Raw genomic sequence first — 27,619 nt, forward strand, 5'->3', positions numbered from 1 at the left:
CGTATAGAAACTTGAGTTGAGTTGAACCAAGGGAACAAACTCAAGAGCAATCTTCAGCCATCGTTGAAGAGCTGCTTCTCACTGTCATACACCATTGTTACTGTTGTATTTACCTTTTAAATATTATAAATGTAGAGAAACTTCAAAACGCACCTTTTGTATTAAAAGTTTTAAAACATTTTTATGATTTCCTTGTAAATGCAGGTGCTAATCTGTTCAGTTTAACGCATCAAAGACAAGATATAAAATAACAGAAATTTAGCACATCAAGCTCTTTTCCTTATTTAGTATTTAATTTAGCTTTTGCTTCCATTAAATTTCAAGATTTGTAAGATCCCATGGCTGGTTAATTATCAGTAGGCACAAGGCAGTCTTATAAAAGGAAATGAAGCAAAAAGAATCACTAAAAGCAATACCTATGCCTGACCATCAATGTTATTAAACTACCACTACCGCTTCAAGTACATACATAATCAACTATCCAAATAATGTAGAACAGCAATGGAAATATATTCCATCTCGAAAATTTTCCAACCCATCTTCTATATGGATAGAATAGAAGAATAGAAGAACACGGCTGATGTCGGGGGCATCCTTGGTCACTATGTGCTGGTCGTTTCATAAAATGTTGGTGATCCATGAGAAGCCGTAACACTTAAGAGGCTCCATATCCATCACGATGCGCCTTTTGCCATCTCCATGCAGTCTTTAAACTCTCCTCTAGATCAGTATGTTGAGCCGTCCAGTTCAGCTCACGGTAGATCTTAGTTGGGTCGCTGAATACTTCTGCGTAATCCGGGTCGGCGGGGAAGATAGTCAACTTTATCTTTACCCTGTTGCTTTCTTACAGGCCTCTACAAACTCCTTCACCGATCTACCTCTCCCGTGCCGACATTGTAGATTCCTACGTTCGAGGCTTTGACTTTTGAAGAGCTTTAACATGAGCATCGACCAAGTCGGTGACATCGATATAATCTCGTATGCAAGTGCCATCATGTGTATTATAGTCTGTTCCCTTGACCTACATGACCAAAACCGGTTAGCAAAATCAGAAATTTAACATTAGAATACAAGCAACGAATGCCACCAAAGTAACGAACACGGTACACTCAAAGCATCAGCATTTACGAAATCATCTACAACAAACATGTTTCAAGCAAAAGATGAAATGCAAATGTAATAAATGTTCATCGAAATTTCCCTGGCTGGAAGCTGTCAAACCATAGAGTTTCGTTATTTAGTTTTGAACATCTCTACTAGTTATATACTGTATATCAGTTGCATTCTATAATTTTTATAGTTATATACTATATAACTAGTTTGCTTATCGACCCCAAGTTTAACTAGAAATACAAAGAAATCTAGAGATGAGAAACATAAAGTGGTAAAGAAATCGAATACCTTTAGACCCGGAATGATACCACGAGCCGCATCAAAACAGCACCTGAATACGTCCATGCTCACGCAACTCAGGTCTGGGAGCCTCCTAATCGTCCATCGGGATCTGACCCAATCACATTGAAGTATCTGAAAGATATCAACAAAGATATAGTGAACTCCTAACCAATGGAAAATTGTCGGACTATCAAAAATACTCGTATGACCAGAATAAGCGACATCCTAAGCTTTATTTTACCAACAATCTTGAACTACAGATTGCCGGTGTCACAAATACTTGTATATGCAGCCTAAGCTTCTGTGTATGTCTTATAAATGCAGTAGATTTGGTTGAAGATGTGGAAGATATTTTATATTGTTAAGTTCCAAACGTTATGCACTTTCACAGAAAGAAAACAAAGGAATAAGTACGAAAAACATGTCAAGAAAAGCTAGCATGGATTACGAAGGTTCACTTTCAGAGCTAAACAAATATACAAACCTTAGGATCATAACTGCCATGTCTGAATTCTTGGAGAAATCCAGGATAATATCTTCTGCCATCTTCTTAGCTTTTCCATATGGATTGATAGGAACCTGAGTTGGTTTGAAACAAACGTTAGTTCTCTTGCATTATAGCCGTAAATGTCTAGATAACAAGATGAAGAACCTTCAATTTATTGCCTCAAACAAAAACCTATTTATTGCCTCAAACAAAAACCTAGAGAAAAAAATAACTCGACATTAAACCAACTTTAAACTTGCCTGTGGGGTTACTTCAGTGATCGGCATCTTTTCGGGCTCCCCATACGTGGCACATGTACTAGAATATATTAGAGTCTTAACACCATGAGCAGCCATTGCCTCTAACACCACCAAGGTGTTTGAAGTAATGTTGTGATAATATCTGAAAATCAAGGCCAGACACACCATAGCGAACACTTTAGATTAAATTGTACAGATTGAGAAGTTTCAAATAATACCAACTACCAAGTAATTAATCGGGCAACAACATTTCACAACTGCAGATCCAGAAGTCAGTCTTAATGATGATGATGGATTCAATTCACCCTGAATCCTTACAAGAAAATGTATAATCAATTTTGATGCTTTTTCCAAAAAAACAAGTGTTAAAACATTGAGATCTTTTAGTTAATGAAAATAGTCGGAGGATATGTAGAAGATGATATCAGTGGCAGTGCCAGTAGGTTGCTGAAAAGCAGAAGTGAAGGTTGTGGCTCAATAGCAACGGTTGATTAGAAGAAGGCATCTAGAAAAGACACAATGAGCAAACCTCCATTCCAAGGTCAATTTCTTTTCATTTCCAGCCGTTAGGTTAGAGAAAGAAAGGAAAGTAGACAATTCAAAAAGCTTTCTACATAGATGTCTGGATGTTATCATGTATGCTCGGTAGAATAAGTCCATCTACAGATCCACCAAAAGAAAACAAATCCAAAAATCTAGTGACCCAGAATAGCTCTTCTCTAAACTGCACTTGCAGTGATGTGAATTTTTTAGCTCCATTTATAGCGCTCTCGTAACAAGTGCAGCTACAAAACTTAAATAAGCAATTAAAATGAGTTGACCTTAGAGGACGGCATTACTGCATTGTAACATAAAAAAAGTGTCCAAGCTTAGGTTTCCCTACACTCATTTTGTGGCACTAAAACACACGGTGAAGCTCTTCAACTAAATCAGCTCTTGCCGATTTATCAATTTTCCTTTAGCTTTAAACATCAAAATGAGCAACCTACTATTTCACAGCTCATCTGACCTATCTAACCATGCCAATCATAAATCATAAAGGAAACTTTGATAGGATCCATTGTACTCTCCCCAACATATGCCACAGCCGCAAAGTGCATTACAGCATCAAATGCATTCTCTGAAAATATTTTATTTACCTAAAATATAGAATCAAGGAAATAATACACCACATCCATATTTCAAAGCCTTAAAGTGATCATTATTTTTTTAAAAGAAGAAGAATATTCATGACAAATTTCACTAAAAGGATACAGCTTTTGCATCGCCGAGATCAGCATAAATGAATTGAAGCCTTCCAGGTTCTGGAAATAAGTCTTGCAGAACCTTGACGGCACCTATGTTTCCACGTGAAAGATTGTCCTACAAAAGTGGTAAATTCTTCCTTTAAAACCCAGACCAATTATGCACAAGCTGTGAATGATTACAAGAAAAAGATAGTTGCATATCCTGAACTACAAACATACCACAATAGTTACACGGTATGACTCCCTTAGGAGTCGTAAAGCAGCATGTGAACCAATATAGCCACACCACCAGTTACAAGAACATGAGTTACACCTTCTTCATGTTTGGAGAACTGTAAAGACAAGAGTCAAGAAATTGAAGAAAAAATTGTCAGAAGTTGAAAAGGTATATAACTAAAAACAGTCATTGCTACGGAATCAACAGATGATGTTATTAACCATATGCAAAGGTCCTATAATTGCTGTTGGAACCCTAGAAATATCCATACATACACTAACTAAAATGAAAACAATAGCAATAGTAAAAATAATTGCTGATTGATCTTCAATTATCAAAGCTAATCAAATATATGCATGACAAACATTCGGAACAATCCTTTTATAACCGATTTTCAACAGAGAACAAATAGTTTGCACCATTATCAACCGTTCTCGTGCATTTTTTAATTTGGCATTGCAGAATAGAGAGGGAAGTGGGAAAAATAGAGATGGAATCAAGAAGGTACCTGACTTGGAGTACGGAATGTAGGGGATTGCTTGAGCATGATAATGCATAAGGCTGTAAGGGCTAGAGCCATAAGGATTTTCCCTACGAAATTGCTCTTCCTTTTGGGATCATGATGTTCCACGCCTACATGCAAAACACGAACAATAACTGTAAATTCAGAGAACATTTTTCCCGCTTATAAATCATTATAAACGCATTAGTGCAACTAAGTCAAGCTCCAAATTGTAAATAACTTAATCATGTATGAAATCGCGAACATAACAAAATACATATTTTTCTAGATTCAGTAACAAAATGTTACTAAGATTTTGAAAATAAAAGGTAAAGAGAGAATGAAATGAAGTTTTTCTCTTTCTCCCCTTCTTTTTAAAAAATGTAAACTTCGTAAATGAAATGGTAGGATTAAATCCCATGAAAATGGCATTAACAACAACAGAAGCAGCAAGAAAAGGGTATAAATCATAAACTAAAACTAAAAAAAAAAAACACTGGGTCATAATTGAATAGAGAGAAAATGTTACCATCAAAAGGCATAGATCTGGTAGACCTTTGCTGGCTTCTTCCTCTGGCAAAATTTAGCATCTGGAAAAACAGCTTCTTAGGACTTGTCTTAAGCTGGCAACAACCTGAATTTATGTCTCAATTCCAATGATCAACCAAACACCCTTACTTGGAAATGATGTTCTGGCTAATCTGCTGCAAAAAAAATAAACCAAAACAATAATTAATAATACATTTCAGAAACATTAAAAGATCCATTGAATTTATAAAAGAACAAAAACCACCGATAAATTAAATACAAAAAGTAATTTTAAAAACAATTAAAAGCAGAAAAAGAAAACCCAGGGCTGCTCAAGCACAAGAATTCAAAGTCAAAAATAATAAATATTAATCCAAATAAAAACAGAGAATTTGATAATCAAACATTTTATTTTATCTGTTAATGATCAGAAACCAACCCAGATAAGAAAATCAAGTTAGAAACCCAAATCATCAACGAAAACAGAAAAAGAAAAATAACCCATCAACAAAATTTGATCGTTCTCAACAAAGAGAAAGAATTCAAAGTAAAACAAAGAAATTTACCTGAAAATAAAGATGGTTGAACTGGCATCAACAGAAGGATCTAATAATCATATTTAATACATGCAAGTGTACAGTGCAAGAATTTGCTTTAATAAAACAAAAATAAAGTAAAGGGTAGCTTAGTTAGAAAGAAGAAAAACCCACCCACGATGATTGACGGCATGAGAGCGAAACAGGGGGGAAAGGAAAGAGCAGCAGCCGGTCTTACGCGTATGTTTGAATAATAAGATAAGAAGAAGAGCCCCAGAATAAAATAAATAAAATTAAAATGAACATTCTGTGAAAATAGGCGGAATTTTCTCCTTGTCCATGGGTGATGACAGGTGCCAACTGGTGAACCGATGAATCCAAACCAAAGTTCAGACTTTGGGATTAAAGGTGTCTGTAAATCGACTATTGAGGTGTAGTTTTATACGTCATAAAATATTGGTCAAATTCAATAGAAGGTCCTTCTACTATGTGTTTTGATTGATTTAATCCCTCTCATGTAGTTTGATCATTTGTAATTACAAAATATAAATTAGGTTTTTGAGGAAATATATACAATATGGATGGAAAGTTCTACGTGTATATACAATAGTATTTTGTAAATATGTTAAATAATGTATAATTACTTTTAAAATATTTTGTGTTGGATTAGGTCAAGAATTTTTTATTATAAACTTGATTCTCACGATTTCTCTGAACGTTTGTCTTGGCCCGCTTTGAACTCAATTTTTAAAAAAAATTATTCTACAAGAGTCTGATCAGATCAAAACTTGTCGAGTTCATGTTATTTGACCATTCCTAATGTCACATGTTAACTTTTTTTATTAGTATGAGGTGAATAGGAGATAATATTTGTTCGAAGACTCTCAATTATTCGACATCAAATGTTCATACCTCTATATACATGTGCTCGAACTCGATACTTCAAAAAAAAAACAAAATTTCATTAACCAATGTTACTTTAAATATCTAAATAAAAATATATATTTTTTAAATAAATATTTTAATATAAAAATTAGTTGAATATCTAAATAAAAAACATCATATAACTTAAATATATATTTTAAAATAAATAATTTTTTATTAATTTAAGGCGATTACAAAGTAGTATATGTTCTAAAGATTCTCAACCATTTGATATTGAATGTTTAAATACCTTTATATTTCTAGATGCTCAATCCTAATACCTATAAAAAATAATCATCCTTTTAACCACCGAGATAACTTACTTCGTGTTAAAATAAATCATTTTTAACATGTAATTTCCCTCAATTTCTTCATACCATGAAACTAAGATTTCGTTGGTCATATTAATATATAGTAGTATGATATTAAAAACTATTAAAATAAACCAAGTGTCTAGACTAAAAAAAACATTTATAATTAAACATTAAAAACTATTAAGAAGCAATGATGGTGCTATGAATAGAAAATAAGATGCACATAAAATAAAGGTAGAAACGATGGTGGTGGGACTATGTTTCCTCTACCTATTTATACGACCCAACGTGGCCCTTTTTTCAAAAAAAAAATCCCCCAATTTCATGCTTCCACGTTTTTATTAATATATTTAAATTCAATTAATTAATATATTAGGATTAGATATTAAATTTTTAAATAAAATTTAAATTTTGAATTATGGCACTTTAAATAAATAAAATAAGTTATTTTAAATTTGAGTCGCGTACCATATCTAAGTATAATATATGAATTTGAGATTAAATATATTTTTATTTAAGTCTTGTAAATTATCAATATGGTCGTATATTAACTTTTATCGAAGTTATTCAATTTCTTTATCAAACTTTGATGGAATTGTACGTAGGTGTACCTATAAGTGAGTTAATCGCAAGTTGGGTGGTGTTTGATTTATGTTCGTTAAAGAAAATTATTTTTTGACTCGATTCCTTACTTGTTAAGTTTAACAAAATTTTAACTCGACTCGTTTTCATAAAAACTTGTTGCTCGACTGACTTGTTATTGTTGCTTGACTCATTACTTGTTAAGTACTCTAGAATTTTTATCTTTTTTTAACTATGTGTAAAATCTAATAAATTAATTATTATTAATTAGTAATTTAACATATATTTGTCATATATTAGTAAATTAGTAATTATTAATTAGACTTTCTTTTTAAATGAAATATTTTGTTAAGGTGACTATTAAATATTATATAAAATATTAATGATATGCTTAAGAACTTATCGAGTCAAGTTAACCTTACTTAATTTAACTCGTTAAAATCTCGAGTCTACCTTAAACTTGAATGAAATCAATTTAAGTTAAATATTAACTAAATCAAATTCGAACAACTCACGAGCTGCTCGTACTATTAACCACCCTGATTTTATGTATTTTGATCACAATTAAAGCTTGAAATTTCTTCCATCCACTTCTAAACCGAATCGACATTTTTCTGTGATTTTGCTGATGTTTGGGGCTTATTTAAACTATTTGTTTATTAATTAGAAAGGAATCTGAAAAAGTCCACAGTGAAGGCAGACAGTGGAGTACCAATTAATCAAATAGTTGTATCTAACAAGTTTGACAATACACTGCCACCTCAAATCTCCTTTCCTTTTTATTTTTTTTACACTAGGGGGTGAAATATTTTATTTTTGGGGAAATGACTTTTAAGTCCCTCTAATTTCTAAAATTGGGTGAATTGTTAAAGTTTTTGAAGAAATATTGAGGGTTAAGTTTGTTGATTCTGAATTATTGGAGTTAACAAAAGTTATAAATTAGTCATTTGTTTAGAATAAAAATGGATTAATATGAATTAAATTAATAAAATACTAAAACATTAAGAGTTAACTTTTTAGAATTCGACCATTTTATAATATTTCATAGCATACTATTTAACCAAAGAAAAATATATATAGAGTTTAAGGGAAACCGACATGATCCGAATGTGTTGGAAAGATTGGACCCATTACCAAAAGGACGTCCCCTAGGTGTAGGTTGCCACATTTTTACATTTTTTAGGCAAAAACAACATTAAACCTCTATTTTGAAAATCGGACCGGATCGGTCGGTTCAATCGATTCAACTGGAAATCGTTGTTTAGTCCGGTTCAATCTAAATCGATTGAACCACTATTAGTGAACCGGTCAGAACCGCTAAACCGTTCGAACCGAACCGGCTGAAAACCAGAAAAAACTGGGATTTTTGTTTTTTTTTTTTAAAAAAATTAAACCAAACAACGTCGTTTGTTAAACGAGCCAAGACGAACTCGAGTATTGCTGAGCTCGACTTGAACTTGAAAACTTTAAAAGTAAGCTCAACTCAACTCAAACTCACAAGCTAAAAATTATCAAGTTCAACTCAAACTCGAAATATAATATTGAAACTTGAACTCAAAAAGGCTTGAACTCAAAAAAAATTAGAAGCTCGATTGAAGCCTAAAATTCGAGCTTGATTGAAGTGAAAGAATAGTTATATAATTATAGTTATATAATTTTTTTATGATTTTTTTAACCTCAAATTTATTTTTTAATTATAGTTATATAATTATATTTATTATTTAATATGTTTTACCTTAAATATTATGTTGTAGTTAATTTGTATCATTTTGTTTCACTTGATTTTATGGTTTTTAACTTATATATATATGTTATGACTTGCTTTGAATATGACTTGTGATATAAAAAATTATTTTTTATTAAATATTTTTTATATTTTTATTTAATTTTTTAAATAATTATGACATCGTCCGATTCTTCCGACCGATCAGACCGATTCAACCGATTGAACCAATAAACATGTAGCATGACCGGTTCACTAACCGGTCCGATTTTGAAAATCATGCATTAAACTAAACAAAACAAAACAAACTGCTACATTTCTTGATTTCCTAAAAACCCTTGGCTTCTTACCACATTATATTTTTGCCGTCCGTTGAGTTTTCCAAACCTTAGACAATTATATATATATATATATATATATATATATATATATATATATATATATATATATATATATATATATATATATAAAATACATAATGATCTCTGACTATATATTATTTTTGAGTCATTCAATTAATAAAATTATAAAATAATCCTCTTACTATATTATGTAGCATTGTTGAGTCATATGACTATTATAAGTTATAAAATTGTCACTTGACTATCCATAGGTTATAAACTCATAATTCTCAGTTAAAAGTTTGACGGTCACCTAAACTAGATGTTAACCTACTGGCTTATATATGATAAAATCATATTTTAATGATGTATATTAACAATGTTATTTCTTTTAAACATTGGCTCGATGATATAATGTAAATATATACTCGATCCATTAAATATAACTCAAACGATTCTGGATCAGATTTTATCATATCTCAATGAACAAGTTAACGTCCAACTCAAACGGTTGTCAAATTTTTAACAAAAAATAACAAGTTTATAATATATGAATAACCTGATGACTATTTTATAATTTTTAATAGTATGTGGACTCAACAAAGTAACACCCTATAATTAAAAAACTACTTTATAATTTTTAATAGTTAAATGATTAAACAACGCAACACATTAGAGTAATATTTATGTACTTTACTCTTATATATATACACACTTTAATGATTACAGAAGTAAAAGTTAAATTATAAACTATATTTGAATATGGTTTCTTATTTATAAATACTACCATACTAGTGAATCTATGATCGATTAGCATGTAATATGCTATGTGCGTATTTAAAATGAATAAATTTTAAATTTTATCACACTCGTGATATGGGTGAACAAATATTTTCTATAAATATATTTGTTTTCTTAATTATACCTATAAGGGACGTTTGGTTCATGGTATCTCACATTATCGGGGGAATAGAATGTTATTTCCCCGTTTGGATTGCAAACATTCTCAACCCCCGATAATAAGTTATTCACAACAGTGGTATTTTGGGGTATATTACCGGAAATGTGATTCCTCCTTCCCTTAGGTATTGTTACATTCTCGGTGTTTTGTACTAAAATGCCCTTAATTTTTTTTTTAAAAATATCCTTCTTCTATCGTTGAAAAAATTATACGAAATTTAAATTACAAATTTATCCTTAAACTATTTTGGATTTACAAAAAAATCCATAATTAGAATTTTATATAAAATTCAGGAGTTAAAATAAAATTTTATCCTTTCATTAAACCTATTTATCTTTTCAATTTTGTATTTTTAAAGAAAATATATAAATTAATTATTGTAGAATTCAACTTGTTTAAAAAAATAAATATATAATAAGGACAATTTGATAAAACATATATTCCAATAATTTTTTATTCCTTTAACCAAACTAATCTTACATTCCTGCTAAACGAACCAAACACAACAATACAACATTCCCAATAATATTATTTCCGCCGATAATCTTATATTCCGTGAACCAAACGCACCCTTAGTGTTATCCTGTCATGTCAAGAAAAATGTTGATTGTTAATTGATATGATTATCAGTTGATTATAAAGAAAACTTTTGTAAAAAATTAAATGTTATAACTTAAATTATCAAAGGAAAATAAAATTAAGGACCTAATTAAAAAATGAAAAATGTTGATGATTTTTTATTATCATATCATTTTTAAATATTAATTAAAACATGTGATAATTTATTAATTATACTTGTGAAATTAAAAAACTACACTACCACTAAGTCAAGAACCCATGTACATTTAGGGTTACGCTTAAGGGTCAATTAAGCATTTAATTGAAAACTTACTCAAAGGGCAATTCAATTTTTTTTGTTTTAAAAAATAATATACAAAATAACTTTACAAAACAATTAAGCATTTAATTAATTCATTGGTGAGTCCTCTAAAAAATATAACTTGAAACCTAAAGAAATGATGAAAAGTGCACATTCAAAATTGAAAAAAAAAACTTTTAAAAATCTACATAAATTTATAATTATAAATAACATCCATAATTAATTAGTAGAGTAAAATAAAAGTTGTTAAGCAATAATGATACATTTATCCCTTAATTTTTATAAAAGTTATTCTAGAAATTAGTTTTTAAAATAAAAGATCTACTGAACTAATTTTTTTTTTTACTTTTTTTACAATGATAATATTCATACTCTAAATTTTTTAAAAGATTTATCGACATTTAGTTGGTCTGGTGAAATAAAACACTAGATCCTTTAAGTAATATTAAATATTCGAATCTTGATATTTACGAATAAAACTATTGAGTTAGGAAGATAGTCATTGTCTATGTATTGTTCAATCCGTATTAATTGATTAATAAATATATAAATGATTATGAAAAAATAAATAATTTATCACATCAAATCAATCAATAACTAATTAATTAATCTTGATTTGATTTCTAATAAGTTGTGGAAGGCCCCATGTTAGGTAAAGTGTCAAATACTTTTTTAGAAGACACTTGAATATAAAAAAATCTGGCCAATTTGATTTTCATTACATTTTTTCACAATCAAACGAAATTAAAAATTCTATAATATTCTAATATTCTTAATTTGATTAATAATATAGGTTAGGCCAGGCTCCATGTTAGGTTTAGTGAGCAATCAATGAAATTTCACATGGTTTGACTTTTACCAAATAAATTAGAAGATTCAAGGATCAAGAATATATCAAGTTTCCTTAAAAATTAGCATTTTAAAATATCAAGTTTACTTGAAAATATCATTAGTTGAATTCGTCAATAAGCTTAAGCAATTAAAAGGAATATTATTTTTTTATAAAAGTTTTGGGTTCGAGCAACTGCGTTAAAATATAATTTTATGTTTAAATATTATATATACAAAAAATTATATCTATTAAATTTTTTAAACGTGTGTAATTGAAAATAAATTAAAATTTCATTTATATATAATTATATAAAATCAAAATTTATAGTGGGTAAATAAATCGAGCTTAAATTAATAATATTATATTTATATTAATTTGTTTATTTTTTAATATCTTCATGTTTAATATGTGTTTATTTAAATTTTTTAATATATGTTTGTATGTGTTTGTTTATTTTTGAAAATATCCACATTCAATTGATTTAACGTTTACGAACATGTTCATTCATATATTAATTTTAAGGTCCAATTCGAAAAAAATTCATAAGATTCTTAGGGTGATTCATAACTCACCCAAGACCTAAACGAAGTAGCAAGGACATGGTTAAACCAGTGCCATAGGGCACGAGTTTGAGTCCCCTCTTCAAAACAAATTTTTTATCCTCTTATTTGAAAAAGAAAAATGGTGAAATCACACAACTATTTCTTAAGCTCTTTAGACTTTACATTTTGAATTTCAAAATTTGTGATATATCTAATTTGGCAAAACTCACGTAATAATGCATTGAAAATAAAAAATTCACCAGATATTGCTCTCGAAGAATTAATTGTTGAAATGGGGCGATTGCTACAGTGATCTTGTTGGTCGCCAGGTGGTCCAAACGACCTATTCAGGTCGCCATGGAAGTCATGCGACCTTGTAGGTCGCCATGCAGGGAGTGCGAGCTCCTCCTCTTTCTGTTTTGCTAACACACGTTAATTTATTATATTATTATGGTGGGGTTAGAATTAGATAATGTGTTATGTAGTGGGTGTAACATCCTCAATACCGGGTTAGTGACCAAATTGTAAAGTTTCAGAAATTGGTGATTAAAGTAGGATAATTGAATAGTTCAATGATTTATTACAAATATATGATGAATGTTATTTAGTAATTATGGAATTAATTAAAGGGTAAAATGGTCAATTGACAAATAAGATTTTTATTCTTCCTTTATAAGAAAAGGGAACCAAGTGGAAAGGGAGAGATTTCTCAAGAGTTCTCTTCTTCTCCTTTATTCTTCTTCTTCACGTGGAAGCCAAGAGCAAAGGTAAGTTTGATTTAGCTGTTGATTTCTTGAATTTTTAAGTTGGATTTGAGTCTTTGGGGGTTATATAAGCTTAAGGAAAACTTATATAAGTTTAAAACACCAAGAATAGAGAATTAGAAAGGAATTTCTATTACGAGTTTATAAATGAACTTTTATTATAAAAAGGTTTTTGAAGTTCTAAGGATGAATTTGACTTGTCAAGGGTCTAATTAAGAAGTTAGAAACAATAGAAGTGAATTTGGAACATGTTGAAAATTTAGTGTAATTCTTGAATTACATATGGAGAATATGATTTTGATGTTAAAGAGGTGATTAATGAATAGAAATGAGTTTGAATATGAGTATGTAAGTTAAGAATAAGAAAGAGGATGAAAGATGAAGCATTTGAGTTGATTTGAGTAGATTTTTGAGCTTAAAAATGAATTATGGGTTATGTGCATCGATGTACATTCAAGGTGCACCGATGCATCAAGGGTAAATCTCCAGAAATTGTTCAGTGTGTATCGATGCATAGGAAGTGCATCGATGCACCCCTTAAAATGGAAACATCGAATGCAAGTAGTGCATCAATGCATAAGGAGTGCATCGATGCATCCCCTTAAAATGAAAACATCGAAGGTAATTTGTGTATCGATGCATGGGTAGTGCATCAATGCACATGTTAAAGAATGCATCGATGCACTGTAGAATGCATCGATGCACTTCAATGGGAAATTGAAATAGACATTTTGTTTGGTCTAAGAAATGATAGATTAGAGTATATCAATGAGATACTGATATGTATCAATGTATAATTATGTAGATTCAGAGCCTAATCAAGTTTCAGAATCATTGACAAGTAAGATCGATCAAGGGGAAAGATAAGAGATTGGAATTGACTAGTGAGTGCATACAAGTTAGTTTATGATGTTTAATGGAAATAAGACTTGCGACAAGTCTATTTCCTATAATAGAAGGCATGAATGTATGATCATATGCATATGTTTGATTTGGGTATATGTGATATATACTATAGTATGTATTAAATGATTTATGTGAATGCATGTAGTGTGATAAGTTATAGGAATTAAAAGAAATGATCTATATGATTTCATGGGAATGTGAAATAGGTTATATGATAGGTGACCACAAATGTTACATAGTAAATGTGATTTTGTGAGAAATGATAGAAATTATATGAGAACATGTATATATGAATTAGCTTTGTAATTAGGTAAATATATGAAATCATAGCTATGAACTATGAGATGTAAAAGTAATCTATGTGATTATATGTTATATGAATACAAGAACATGAGATATGACATGTGAATTATATGGAAATGATCTACGTGTAAGTAAACTACGTGACTATGTGATTATATGAAAATGTGATAATGAGCTATGTGAAAAAAAAACTATGAGACTACGTGCCTAGGTAATATGAATATGTGAACATGTGAAATGACATAAATGATAATGCTCATGTTATGTGTCATGAGAGCTAGGGTTATAGTTGGCATGCCAAGAGTCGAGTGTCTACGCGGTCCTTGGGGACATATATGTATCATTTGGAACATCTATGAGGTCTTTTGAGATACATAATTGGTCCTTGGAATATGTGTATGGATCTAAAGGAATTTTCTACGTGGTCCTTAGGGACATCTTATATGGCACTTCGGTGCATTTCTACGCGGCACTTAGGTGCAATTCTACGTGGCACTTCAGTGTATATATACGAGCTGTGGTGACAACATTAGTGCACAACCTCTATAGACTCACATATATATAGTTCTCACATGTGTACATGGGCTAATAAAGAAGATGATATAAAATAACATTGTATGATATTATGTGCTTTGTATGTAATCTTTATGATGAGAAATGATATATGTGATATGATGTTGATGTGTATATAGCTTGGTTAAGAAGAATAGGTACAAGAACATCTGACTAAAAGATAAAAAATGAAAATAAGACTATTAAAGAGATAATGATAAATATATTACATACGTTATATATGCTTTGTGTTAGGAAACATATTATCAGAATTACATGATGATATGTGTGTGTTTCTTGTGAAATAATATGTATATATATGCGTTTATGTTTGGAATCATCTTATAGTTTATCCTGATTACATAAAATGTGTATAATAGGAATTAGTTATGATATACTGTAATCAGTTTATTTATGCCTCACTAAGTCATCGCCTTAGCATGTGAATGTTTCACACGTAGGTTCCTGAAAGCTAGAAGAAAGGTTAAGAGGAGCAAGATAGGTCAGATTCTCATTTTCACAATTCAGATTAGAAATATGTTTAAATTATGTGTATTTTGTCATATGAAATGTAGTTGGCATGTAAGATAAAAGATTTGTACTGGATACGCTCTAACCAATTTGTAAAACCATACGTTTCTACAATAGAAATTATTTGGATTTTATAGGAAATGTCTAACTGAATTTCATTAGATTTTGTCAAAGTAAAAGTTTTGAACGGTCAATGTGACACCTCGGACTCATATTCAGGTTGGGTATGGGTTGGGGGAAATTACCTTCGATGTTTTCATTTTAAGGGGATGCATCAAAACACTCATTATGCATTGATGTACCACTTGCATTCGATGTTTCCATTTTAAGGGGTGCATCGATGCACATGCTAAAGAATGCATCGATGCACTGTAGAATGCATCGATGCACTTCAAGGGGAAATTGAAATAGACATTTTGTTTGGTCTAAGAAATTATAGATTAGAGTATATCAATGGGATACTGATATGTATCAATGTATAATTATTTAGATTCAGAGCCTAATCAAGTTCCGGAATCATTGACAAGTAAGATTGATCAAGGGGAAAGATAAGAAATTGAAATTGACTAGTGAGACCAGGTGAGTGCATACAAGTTATTTTATGATGTTTAATGGAAATAAGACTTGCGACAAGTCTATTTCCTATATTAAAAGGCATGAATGTATGATCATATGCATATGTTTGATTTGGGTATATGTGATATATATTATAGTATGTATTAAATGATTTATGTGAATGCATGTAGTGTGATAAGTTATAGGAATTAAAAGAAATGATCTATATGATTTCATGGGAATGTGAAATAGGTTATATGATAGGTGACCATAAATGTTACATAATAAATGTGATTTTGTGAGAAATGATAGAAATTATATGAGAACATGTATATGTGAATTAGCTTTGTAATTAGGTAAATATATGAAATCATGACTATGAACTATGAGATGTGAAAGTAATCTATGTGATTATATGTTACATGAATACAAGAACATGAGATATGTGACATGTGAATTATATGGAAATGATCTACATATAAGTGAACTACGTGACTATGTGATTATATGAAAATATGATAATGAGCTATGTGAAAAAAAACTATGAGACTACGTGCCTAGGTAATATGAATATGTGAACATGTGAAATGACATAAATGATAATGCCCATGTTATGTGTCATGAGAGCTAGGGGTATAATTGGCATGCCAAGAGTCGAGGGTCTACGCGGTCCTTCGGGACATATATATATCTATGAGGTCTTTGGAACATCTATGAGGTCTTTTGAGACACATACTTGGTTCTTGGATTATGTGTATGGATCTAAATGAATTCTCTACGTGGTCCTTAGAGACATCTTATATGGCACTTCGGTCCATTTCTACGCGGCACTTAGGTGCAATTCTACGTGGCACTCGGTGCATTTATACGAGTTGTGGTGCCATCATTAGTGCACAACCTCTATAGACTCACATATCTGTAGTTCTCACATGTGTACATGGGCTAATAAAGAAGATGATATAAAAGAACCTTGTATGATATTATGTACTTTGTATGTAATCTTTATGATGAGAAATGATATATGTGATATGATGTTGATGTGTATATATCTTGGTTAAGAATAATAGGTACAAGAACATATGACTAAAAGATAAAGAACAAAAATAAGACTATTAAAGAGATAATGATAAATGTATTACATACGTTTTATATGCTTTGTGTTAGGAAATATATTATCAAAATTACATGATGATATGTGTGTGTTTCTTGTGAAACAATATGTATATATATGCGTTTATGTTTGGAAGCATCTTATAGTTTATCTTGATTACATAAAATGTGTATAATAGGAATTAGTTATGATATACTATAATCAGTTTATTTATCCCTCACTAAGTCATCGACTTAGCGTGTGAATGTTTCACATGTAGGTTCCTGAAAGCTAGAAGAAAAGTTAAGAGGAGCAAGACAGGTCAGCATCTCCCTTACCAAAATTTCAGATCAGAAAATAGAGGATTTAAATGACTTTGGTTATTTTGAATATAGTTAGCATGTACTAATTGATTGAGTTAAATATGATCTGATTGATTTTGGTTATTGTGGTCAATTTAGGTACCTAAACCGCTTTTACTTTAATGAAAGTTTTAAATTTTCTTTGAATTTTGTCAAGAGTTAAAGTTTGAAGAGTCAATGTGACACCTCAGACTCGTATCCGGGTCGGGTACGGGTTGGGGGTGTTACAGTGAGCATGAGGTTTTGTATTTTTTTAACATTAAGTTGTTTTCAGTTTTGATTTTCAAGCATCAGTTTTCCTCCACAAAGTTCTTTATCATAAACCAAAAACTTTCCATTTGTCCAACTACAATTCCATGTAATTTGAATAATTTAATAATAGTTTATTTACCTAAAAATAATAAAATTCCATATATATATATATAGAAATATATTATTAAAACACAATATACAACAAATAATATAAGTAACTATTGATTTTATGAACCTTAAACCCCAAACCCTAAAATATTTTAGTTATTAATGAAAATTCTAAACCCTAAATCTTAAACCCTAACCATTATCCCTCCAATCAATTTCTTCTTATAAAAAAACAAATATGTAACCACCATCATGGTAGATATCATCATCTTCTACCCCTTTCATTGCCCTCAACATACCATGAATTTATAAAGGTTTTCAATAACAACCAAAATATTTTAGGGTTTAGGGTTTATAAAATCAATAATTAGGGTTTAGGGTTTAGGATTATAGTTTAAGGGTTTAGGGTTTAAGGTTTAAGATTTTCAACAACCAAAATATATAACCACCATCATAGTAGGTATCACCATCCTCTATCTCTTTCATTGCCCTCAACATACCATGAATTATAAAGGTTTTTAGTAACAACCCTAAACCTTAAACCCTAAAATATTTTGGTCGTTACTGAAACCTTTATAATTCATGGTATGTTGAGGGCAATGAAAGGGGTAGAGAATGGTGATATCTACCGTGATGGTGGTTACATATTTTGGTTGTTGATGAAAATCCTAAACCAAAAACACTAAACCCTAAACCCTAAACTATAATCCTAAAACCTAAACCTTAACCATTGATTTTATAAACCCTAAACCCTAAAATATTTTGGTTATTACTGAAAACCTTTATAAATTCATGGTATGTTCAGGGCAATAAAAGGGGTAGAGGATGGTGATATCTACCATTATGGTGGTTACATATTTGTTTTTTATAAGAAGAAATTGATTTGAGGGAGAATGGTTAGGGTTTAAGGTTTAAGATTTATGGTTTAAGGTTTAGGATTTTCATCAATAACCAAAATATTTTAGGATTTAGGGTTTAGAATTTAGGGTTCATAAAATCAATAGTTACTTATATTATTATATTACATGGAATTTTATTATTTTTAGGCAGATAAACTATTATTAAATTATTCAAATTACATGGAATTGTAGTTGGACAAATGGAAAGTTTTTGGTTGATGATAAAGCACTTAGTGTAGGAAAACTGATGCTTGAAAATCAAAACTGAAAATAACATAATGTTAAAAAAATACAAAACCTCATGCCCACTACATCACACATTGCCTAATTCTAACCCCACCATAGTAATATAATAAATTAACGCGTGTTAGCAAAACATAAAGAGGAGGAGTTCGAACTCCCTGCATGGCGACATACAAGGTCGCACGACTTCCATGACGACCTGAATTGGTCATTTGGACCACCTGGAGACCTACAAGATCACTGTAGCAATCGCCCCATTTCAACAATTAATTCTTCGAGAACAATATTTGGTGATTTTTTTATTTTCAATGCATTATTACGTGAGTTTTGTAGATCCAATTTAGTATCTACATTCACTAATAATTAAAATGTGATAAAAGAAAAAATAAAAAATAAAACTGGATAAACGACCAATAAATAAGCTTGTTAGTGAGTATAAAAAGGCCTAGCACACCTTTATTTTGTTCGTACATTTGTTAAATGAACTTAAAATATTTGTCCATGCTCATTTAGTTGGTTCAACAAATAAACATAAACAAACGTTATATAAACAATTCGTCGAAAACAATATTTATTTACATTATTATTTAAATGTAATAAATTCAAATATGTTCTATTTATAAAATTTAATTAATTAAAATACTTAAATCAGTAAAGAAAGATTAACCGTAACAATTTAATCGAGACAAAAAATATACTTAAAAAGTATAAAAAAATAGTTAAAAAAATATTAGTGTATTTTTTATATACCGTTTTGAATCGTTATTTTTGTTGAATACCCTAAAAAAACCCACTACACATTTAAAGCCCCAAACCCGATTGTATACCCAACTACTTGTTTACTCAACCTGCCCGACCCAAGTACACATGATCCAACAATTAACCTAATTAAACCTTAATGTTTCCGGCAGCCGCCGCCGAGCTTAACATCTACAAACCCTACTGATCATCCACATCCAAATATTATGTGCAATATTAGTTTGATTGACGGAAAATAATAAATTTCAACTTAAATGGGTACGGATTAAACTATGTTTCTTTATTTTTTTTATTGTTTGTGATGATTTATTCGCATTTATACATAACAAATGAAGATGATATAAATCCATTTGTTGTAGGGGAATATTTTTTTAACGTAAAAAGTTGAGATGCCATGGACAAAAATTTCGTAGCATTCTAGTTGGCTTGACTTGGAACTTTGATCCTCTAGGCGACTAATCTATCTATATATAATTGGACCAAACGAACAAGTGCATAACCCAATTACAATAAATCTGAAAATTAATTGTTTGGGCAAAAGAAATGAAAGGTTCAAGTTGTAAATTATTGATCCTTTTGTTATCAATTTCATTGGTAACATCACAACGTTCATGTCTTGATGAATTTCTCCAATGCCTTCCCCTACATTCCAACCCTTCATATCCAATTGCAAATGCCATACACACTGCCCACAATGCCTCCTTTCAACATTTGTATGAGTTACATGCTGTTAACCTAAGAATCTTATCTTCTCCTTCAACATCGAAGCCTTTGGCTATTATAACAGCTCTACATGCATCCCATGCTCAAGCCGCCGTCGTTTGCGCCAAGCACCACAAACTCCAATTGAGAATCCGGAGCGGGGGTCATGATTACGAAGGGTTGTCGTACACCTCCGACGTCCCGTTTTTCATTCTCGATCTGTTTAATCTCCGGTCGATAAAGGTTGATGTCGCAACCGAGACGGCATGGGTTCAGGCCGGGGCTACGACGGGGGAGCTTTATTATCGGATAGCGGAGAAAAGTGGAGTCCATGGGTTCCCGTCCGGAGTTTGTACTACTCTCGGCATCGGTGGGCATTTCAGTGGAGGTGGCTATGGAAACATGATGAGGAAATACGGCCTCTCGATTGATAACGTCGTCGACGCGCATTTGATCGATGCTAATGGTATGATCCGAAATCGAAAATCGATGGGAGAAGATGTGTTTTGGGCTATCCGAGGAGGAGGTGGAACTAGCTTTGGTATCATCCTTTCATGGAAGATCAAGCTGGTTCGTGTCCCTCGTAAGGTTACTGTTTTCAACGTGCAAAGGACATTGGACCAAGGTGCCACGGACCTCGCTTATCGTTGGCAACAGATTGCACCTAAAATGCCTAAGCATCTCTTTATCAGGCTTCAACTTGAACCAATAACCGATGCTACCAATGGCAATAAAACTATTAGGGTTTCTTTCATCGGCCAGTTTCTCGGTCGAGCTCATAGACTTGTTCAGGAGTCGAACTCGAAATTTCGAGAACTGGGTTTGAATCTAAGTGATTGCAAGGAGATGAGTTGGGCCGAATCGACTCTCTTTTGGGCTGGTTACCCCAACGGAACCTCCATTGACACATTGCTTCAACGAGTCCAAGGTAACAAAGTTTTCTTCAAGACAAAATCAGATTACTACAAAAAGGTGATTCCCAAACAAGGGCTTGAGATGTTATGGGAGTTATTGATGGAAATAGGAAATGTTTTCATGCAACTAAACCCTCATGGAGGAAGGATGGAGGAGATTCCGGAGTCCGAAACCGCGTATCCGCAACGAGCCGGATACCTTTTCAAGACACAATATACAATTCATTGGACGGATTCCGACGGCGGCATCGGTGCCGCCGAGAAGCATGTCAGGATGTCGAGGAGATTGTATCGTACAATGGCTTCGTATGCGTCGAGTAACCCTAGGGAGGCGTTTGTTAACTATAGAGACCTTGATATTGGCAGCAATGGAAGCAATGACACAGATTTCTCTGTTGCGAGGGTTTATGGGACAAAATATTTCAAGAAAAACTTCATGAGATTGGCACGTGTGAAAGCCATGGCAGACCCTGATAATTTCTTCAAGAATGAACAAAGCATTCGGCCATTGCCATCTCATTAGAATTTTTTTAAGGGTTAGAATGAAATTATATATTTCTCGGGGGTTAAAAGTATATTTTTAACGTCGAACTAAATTATAATTTCATGTTTTCTTAAGGAATTCATAAAAATTTCTTTAATTTTTTAGATATCCTTTTATGGTAATATTAGTGATTCAACTCGGATATAATATATATATAACCTTTATTCACTCGGATATAAGATAATTTTATTATGTTTAATTTTTTTGAATATTTTATTATGTTCAATCGGATATAACCTGATTAAATAATTATTTAGAAAATCAAACTACCAAGTACAACTCAAATCAAGATAATTTTATAATTCAAATCTTATAATTTTTTTATCATTAAATGATTCTTTGATAATTAATATTTTATATTTACCTACAAACGATTTTAATCAGGTTAATGTTAAATTAAATTACACATTCTAAACTACATAATCAAATAAAAATAATCAAAATATAAATGAGTCATATATTATATTTTAAATAAAAATTTCAAAACTATTAATTGAGTTAAAATGATTCAATTCGATGATTGCATATATGAAATTAGAAAAATAGAGGTAAAAATATTATATTTAACTTTAAAATATCAAAATCTGAATTTTATTTTTATTTTAAATCTTGCACCAATTACAATTTTAAAAGTATAAAATATATTCAATTATAAATCAATTACCCCTAGATTTATTTGAGTAGTTTAAGTGTACTTCTACTCCAGAATAGTGGGTTAAGGTTAACACAGACGGATCAAGAAGGGAGAGTACCTGGCATGGCTTCTTGTGGGGGTGTTGTTCGGGATCATGAGGGAGTATGGATGATGGGATTTAAGAAATTTCTTGGTATTTGATCGGTTCCGAAGGCGGAGCTCTGAGGAGTTTACGTCGGTCTCCACTGCACCTGGAATATGGGTATGCGAAAAGTGATTGCCGAGACGGATAGCTTAAACGCTATACGCTTAATTTGTGATCATCAAACGAGAAGTAGGTCGTTAATTAGTGTGGACCATATTTATGGTTTAATTGATCGTCATTGGGAGGTCCGATTCCAGCATGTTTTGCGATAAGGGAATTGTGTTGCTGACAGGTTAGCGAGAAGTGCAGGTCCTGATATAGCTGAAACTAAAATGCTTTATTCTCTCCCTGTTGATATCATTAACGTGCTGCATGAGGATATTGGTTAATGCTTGGTGTTGAAGTTGGTTTATTGTGGGAAGCTGGCTGTGCTTGGCTTTGTTTGTTTATTTTTGTTTTGAATAGTTATTGTTGTATTTGTGTTATTATCATGTGTACTATTTTACTCTAATTAGATGTATGAAATTTTTTAACGAGGCAGATAGTAATATCACCCTTTTCATAATATATATATATATATATGATATATAAAATTGTTATAAATTATATATCAAAATGGTGCTTATTTATAATTCTATTGATCTTCCATGTTATGAATCCTTAGATTGAATTTGAATACGTGATTTTGCGTTTGTGAATAGTTTCTCACGAAACTTGGCTCTGATTTGCGGTTATCGGTGATCTTTCAATAACTTAATCCTCTTTTGTGATTCGTTTGTCGGTGCAGTCAGATTTTTTATATCTATTTTTATTCGAGTCTTTTGGTTGTGTTTTTAATATTTTCCATGTTTGGTCGTTATATTATATGATCTAAAATAATTAGTTTCAATGATATAAGAAAATGTACAAATTACGTATTTAGTTTACAATGATAGTTGTAAATTATTATTGTAATTTTAGATATTTTTATTTTTTAATAAAACTAGCAACTTTTATTAAAAAAAAATATGAGATTTGATGTAGTGGTTATGGTACGTTAATCCCCTGCAGCCTACATTCCAAGGTTTAATTCCTCAAGTCGATTCTTTTCCTACCTCCTATAGAAAAAGAAAGTTAAATATATTAAATTAAATTAAAATATAACTGAGTTAATCAAATTTATAAATTAAAATATAACTGAGTTATTAAAATTTATAAATAATAGAGATCAAATATATTATAATTACATAATTTTTTAATTATCATGTGAAGTATTTATCTAAATATTAGATTAATAGATTAATTCTTCAACTCTGTATAATATATGTATATAAACCTAAAAATAAAAAGTGGTTTGGCGAGGACATAAAACTAGATTTAATTAGGGAGTATGAGAACATTTAAATCAATTTAGGAATTATAGTTGATATAAAATTTAAAATTTAAAAGTTTAAAATTTTCCATAATTTTAAATTAATTTAAATTTCTTTTTATATTTATTTTATAACTATATATATAATTATTGGATTGATTTTTTTTTTGGTAAATAATAGAAAAACGCTTAAACTAGATTAAATTATGGTTTCATCTGCATGGAGCAGATCCAATACTTCCTCTGGTGGAGTTTGTAGACGATGGATTTCTAGGTCTATCAAATTTGCGTGTTTGGCTAGACAGTCGGCTACACGATTGTCGCTTCTCATTATGTGTTTGTACTGGACATTCCAGTCCTACTTTTCCAGTTTCCTGATGTGGGACAAAATGGCAAGCTTTCCTTGCTGATCTGGTTTTGCTTTCAGTAGGCGTATGGCATCCATGTTATCCAATTCGACCTCTATATTTGTTAGTCCCAGCTCCCATGCAATTCTCATGCCCACGTACGCTCCCCAGAGCTCTGCTTCAAGTATCGAGCATATGCCGATAAATTTGGAAAATCCCATGATCCATTGGCCTGCATGCTTCCTTACTATTCCTCCTCAAGTCGATTCCCCGTTTGCTGGGTTTCTGCTAGCGTCTGAGTTGATTCTGTGCCATCCGGGCGGAGGTCGTGTCCAGTTAACTTGATTCTGAGGCAATATATTAAGATCTCTTGAAGGGTTACCCGTTAGAGCCCCGTCTCTGTTGGTGCAAATCACCAGTAGATTTCGGCTTCTTTCCAGGATTGGACCATAATCTTCAATGGTTGTTTCGAAGGTAGCTGCATTCCTCTCTAACCAGAGGTTCCACAGGATGGAGCCGAATAGGATATCCCAATCTTTTGGCACTTTTGGAAAAGCATTTGACCCGGAAAGGTTCTCCTGGTTCCAATTATAAACTCCATGTTTATGAATTCATCCATCTTTTCTGGTTTAATGGTTATTGACCAGACAGTTAAAGCTTGGGGACACCAACGCAGTATATGGTTAATATCTTCTGGAGAGTCTGTGTATAGGGAGCATCTATCGTCCGTTGAGAAATGCCGGCGTGCTCTTTCAGCATTTGTCATGATTTTGTTATTGCACGTAAGCCAAATGAAGATCCTAATTCTTTGTAAGCCTTTGAATCTATGAATGGTTTTCCATAAGGTTCCCTTAACATCAACTGATGGTCCATTACGTATATTGTATGCCGATTTAATGGTGAATAGGTGGTTTGAATTGCTCTTCCAACCAGCTGAATCCTCCTCAAGTGACCTTGTTGGTTCTTTTGTTGCAGCAATTCTAAGTAGTATATGTACTGGAATAAGATGTTGGAATTTTGACCAAGCCCAATTTCTTGCACTGTCAACCATTTTCGCAATTGGGGTTAGTGTTATGTTCGGGATTGCCCGTGCAGGGACGTACGAGATAAGTGGATCGATTCCGTCGATCCATTTGTCATGCCAAAAGTCTGTTGTTTCCCCGTTGCCTACGTTTCAGATTATGCTGTCTCGGACTTCATTCCACACTAAGCAAATTCCCCTCCACAAGCTGGAGTAGTTTCAGGTTATTGATTGCTGTTGGTAGAATCTCACTGCACTTATATTTTGCTCTAAGAAATTTAACCCTGAGGGTTTCCTTTCTAGCAACAAGGTTAAAGGCGATCTTCATAATAAAAGCTTCATTCTGGGTATTTAAGTTTCTGAATCCCATACCTCCTTGCAAAGATGGTGAGCATAAATCCTTCCAACTATCCAAGTGAAGACCTTTTCGATCTGGTGATGAACCCCAAATAAAGCTTGTAATTAGACGTTCCAGCATCAGAATGTTTTTTTTGGTAGCAAATGCCGTTTGCATGGTGTAACTTGGAATAGCGAATAATAATGCTTTTGCGAGGGTTAGTCTTCCTGCCAGTGTTAGGCTTTTGGCCGCCTATCCGTTTAGCTTGTTTTGAACCATATTCACCAAGCCATATGATGCTGAGGTAATCCTTTTGTGTATCAAGGGACTCCTTAATACTTACCCATGTCTTTGACTTTTCTGAAGCCGAATTCCCTGCTTATTTGTTCTCGGTTTAAATCCGGTACATTCCTTGAGAAGTAAATGGTTGTTTTTGCTAGGTTGATTTTGTGGCCTGAAGTGACTCAAAAGGAATTAAGAACTGATTGAATTACCGAGAGTTGATCCATTGTTGCTTCGGCGAACAGTATCATATCGTCGTCAAAAAAATAGGTGCGAGATCCCAGGGCTTCTTTTCGATGTTTGGAATGGCTTCCAGTGTCCTTTGTCAGCTTCAATTTGGATGGTTTGGGCTATTGAATCCATGCAAAGTACGAACAAATATGGCGATAGAGGATCGCCTTGACGTATACCTCTCAAAGGATGGAATGGGTCGGTAGATGAGCCATTTCATAGGATCTTTGTCAAAACTGTAAAGACACATTGCATAATTAATTTGCGCAAGGAGCTAGGAATGTTAATTTCTGCTAATGTGTCGTCGATGAATCCCCATTCCAACCTATCGTGGCTTTTTCTAAGTCGATCTTAATTGCCATCCATCTTTTTTTCTCAAATTTATGCCGCATGGTGTGGATTCGTCCTGGGTAATGATAATGTTATCGATTATTGCTCTAACTGGAACAAAACTTGTTTGATTTTCAGAGACCCATCTCGGCAGATATAGTTTGATTTGGCTTACGATGATCTTGGTGACAGCTTTGTTGACGAAAACGGGTAAAGAAAACAAAAGAACACGAGAATTTTACGAGATTCGGCAATGTGCTTACGTCCTCGGTGCCTAGGCGGCGCTAGAAGTTTTATTCAATGATATTTTAGGTCTAGGTTACATCTCTATTTATAATAAAAAATACTGGTACATAATTACAAAATCAACCATGTATCGTACCGCGGGGGTGCGGCCCCCGCACCCCCAACCCACATAATTCGTAACCCCACAACGAGACTTTCTTTGTAAGGACAGTTGATGTTCACTCCGCTCCATCTCCTGTCCTCTTTACTGGTATATTTATGAGCCATACCTAACAAATCTCCACCTTGGCGAATATCTTGCCCCTTGGAAACTTCAATGTGGGTTGGGTTACCTTGCTTCTTTAACAACTCGAAACATTGAACAAGCAATGCTTGAACTTGTCTGTCGTAACTGGCTTGGTGAACATATCAGCGGCATTCTCATCAGTATTTACCTTCTGAAACAAAATCTCTCCAGATGCAACCAACTCTCTGATCTTGTGGAACCTTACATCAATATGTTTAGTTCTAGCACGATACACCTGATTCTTAGCCAAGTGAATAGCACTTTGATTATCACAAAGCAACTGAACTCCACCTTGTTGAACACCCAACTCCTTCACTAAACTAGTAAGCCATAAAGCTTCTTTTGCAGCTACAGCCGCTGCCATGTACTCAGCTTCAGTTGTAGATAGAGCCACAACAGATTGAACAATAGACTTCCAACAAATAGGCCCTCCACCAAGAGTAAAGACATACCCTGTCGTAGATCTTCTATTATCCAAGTCACCTGCATAGTCTGAATCCACATATCCTACAACCAAAGGATTATCCCGCTGACTCCCAAAAACAATTCCATGTCCCACAGTACCCTTTAAGTACCGAAGGTTCCACTTGACTGCTTCCCAATGTTGCTTACCAGGTTTAGACATGTACTTACAAACTTGACTAACAACATGAG

The 27,619-nt window shown here is 32.2% G+C and overlaps 1 protein-coding gene and 1 pseudogene across 1 annotated transcript; one reads left to right on the top strand and one right to left on the bottom strand.

Moving 5' to 3' along the window:
* Window positions 1–647: 647 nt before the first annotated feature.
* LOC120214332 lies at window positions 648–4,820 on the bottom strand (annotated as a pseudogene).
* A 15,318-nt stretch (window positions 4,821–20,138) lies between these two features.
* On the top strand, window positions 20,139–21,734 carry LOC120214324 (berberine bridge enzyme-like 7). The gene has a single exon (XM_039212247.1). It carries the CDS (start codon window positions 20,139–20,141, stop codon window positions 21,732–21,734), a length of 1,596 nt encoding a protein of 531 aa, XP_039068178.1.
* Window positions 21,735–27,619: the final 5,885 nt, after the last annotated feature.

The sequence above is a fragment of the Hibiscus syriacus genome, unplaced genomic scaffold, assembly GCF_006381635.1.
Source record: "Hibiscus syriacus cultivar Baekdansim isolate YM2019G1 unplaced genomic scaffold, ASM638163v2 tig00000760_pilon, whole genome shotgun sequence".
Lineage (NCBI taxonomy): Eukaryota > Viridiplantae > Streptophyta > Magnoliopsida > Malvales > Malvaceae > Hibiscus > Hibiscus syriacus.

Bases quoted from the DNA above. Each gene is read 5' to 3' on its own strand.
- LOC120214324 (XM_039212247.1), top strand. From the start codon at position 20,139: ATGAAAGGTTCAAGTTGTAAATTATTGATCCTTTTGTTATCAATTTCA.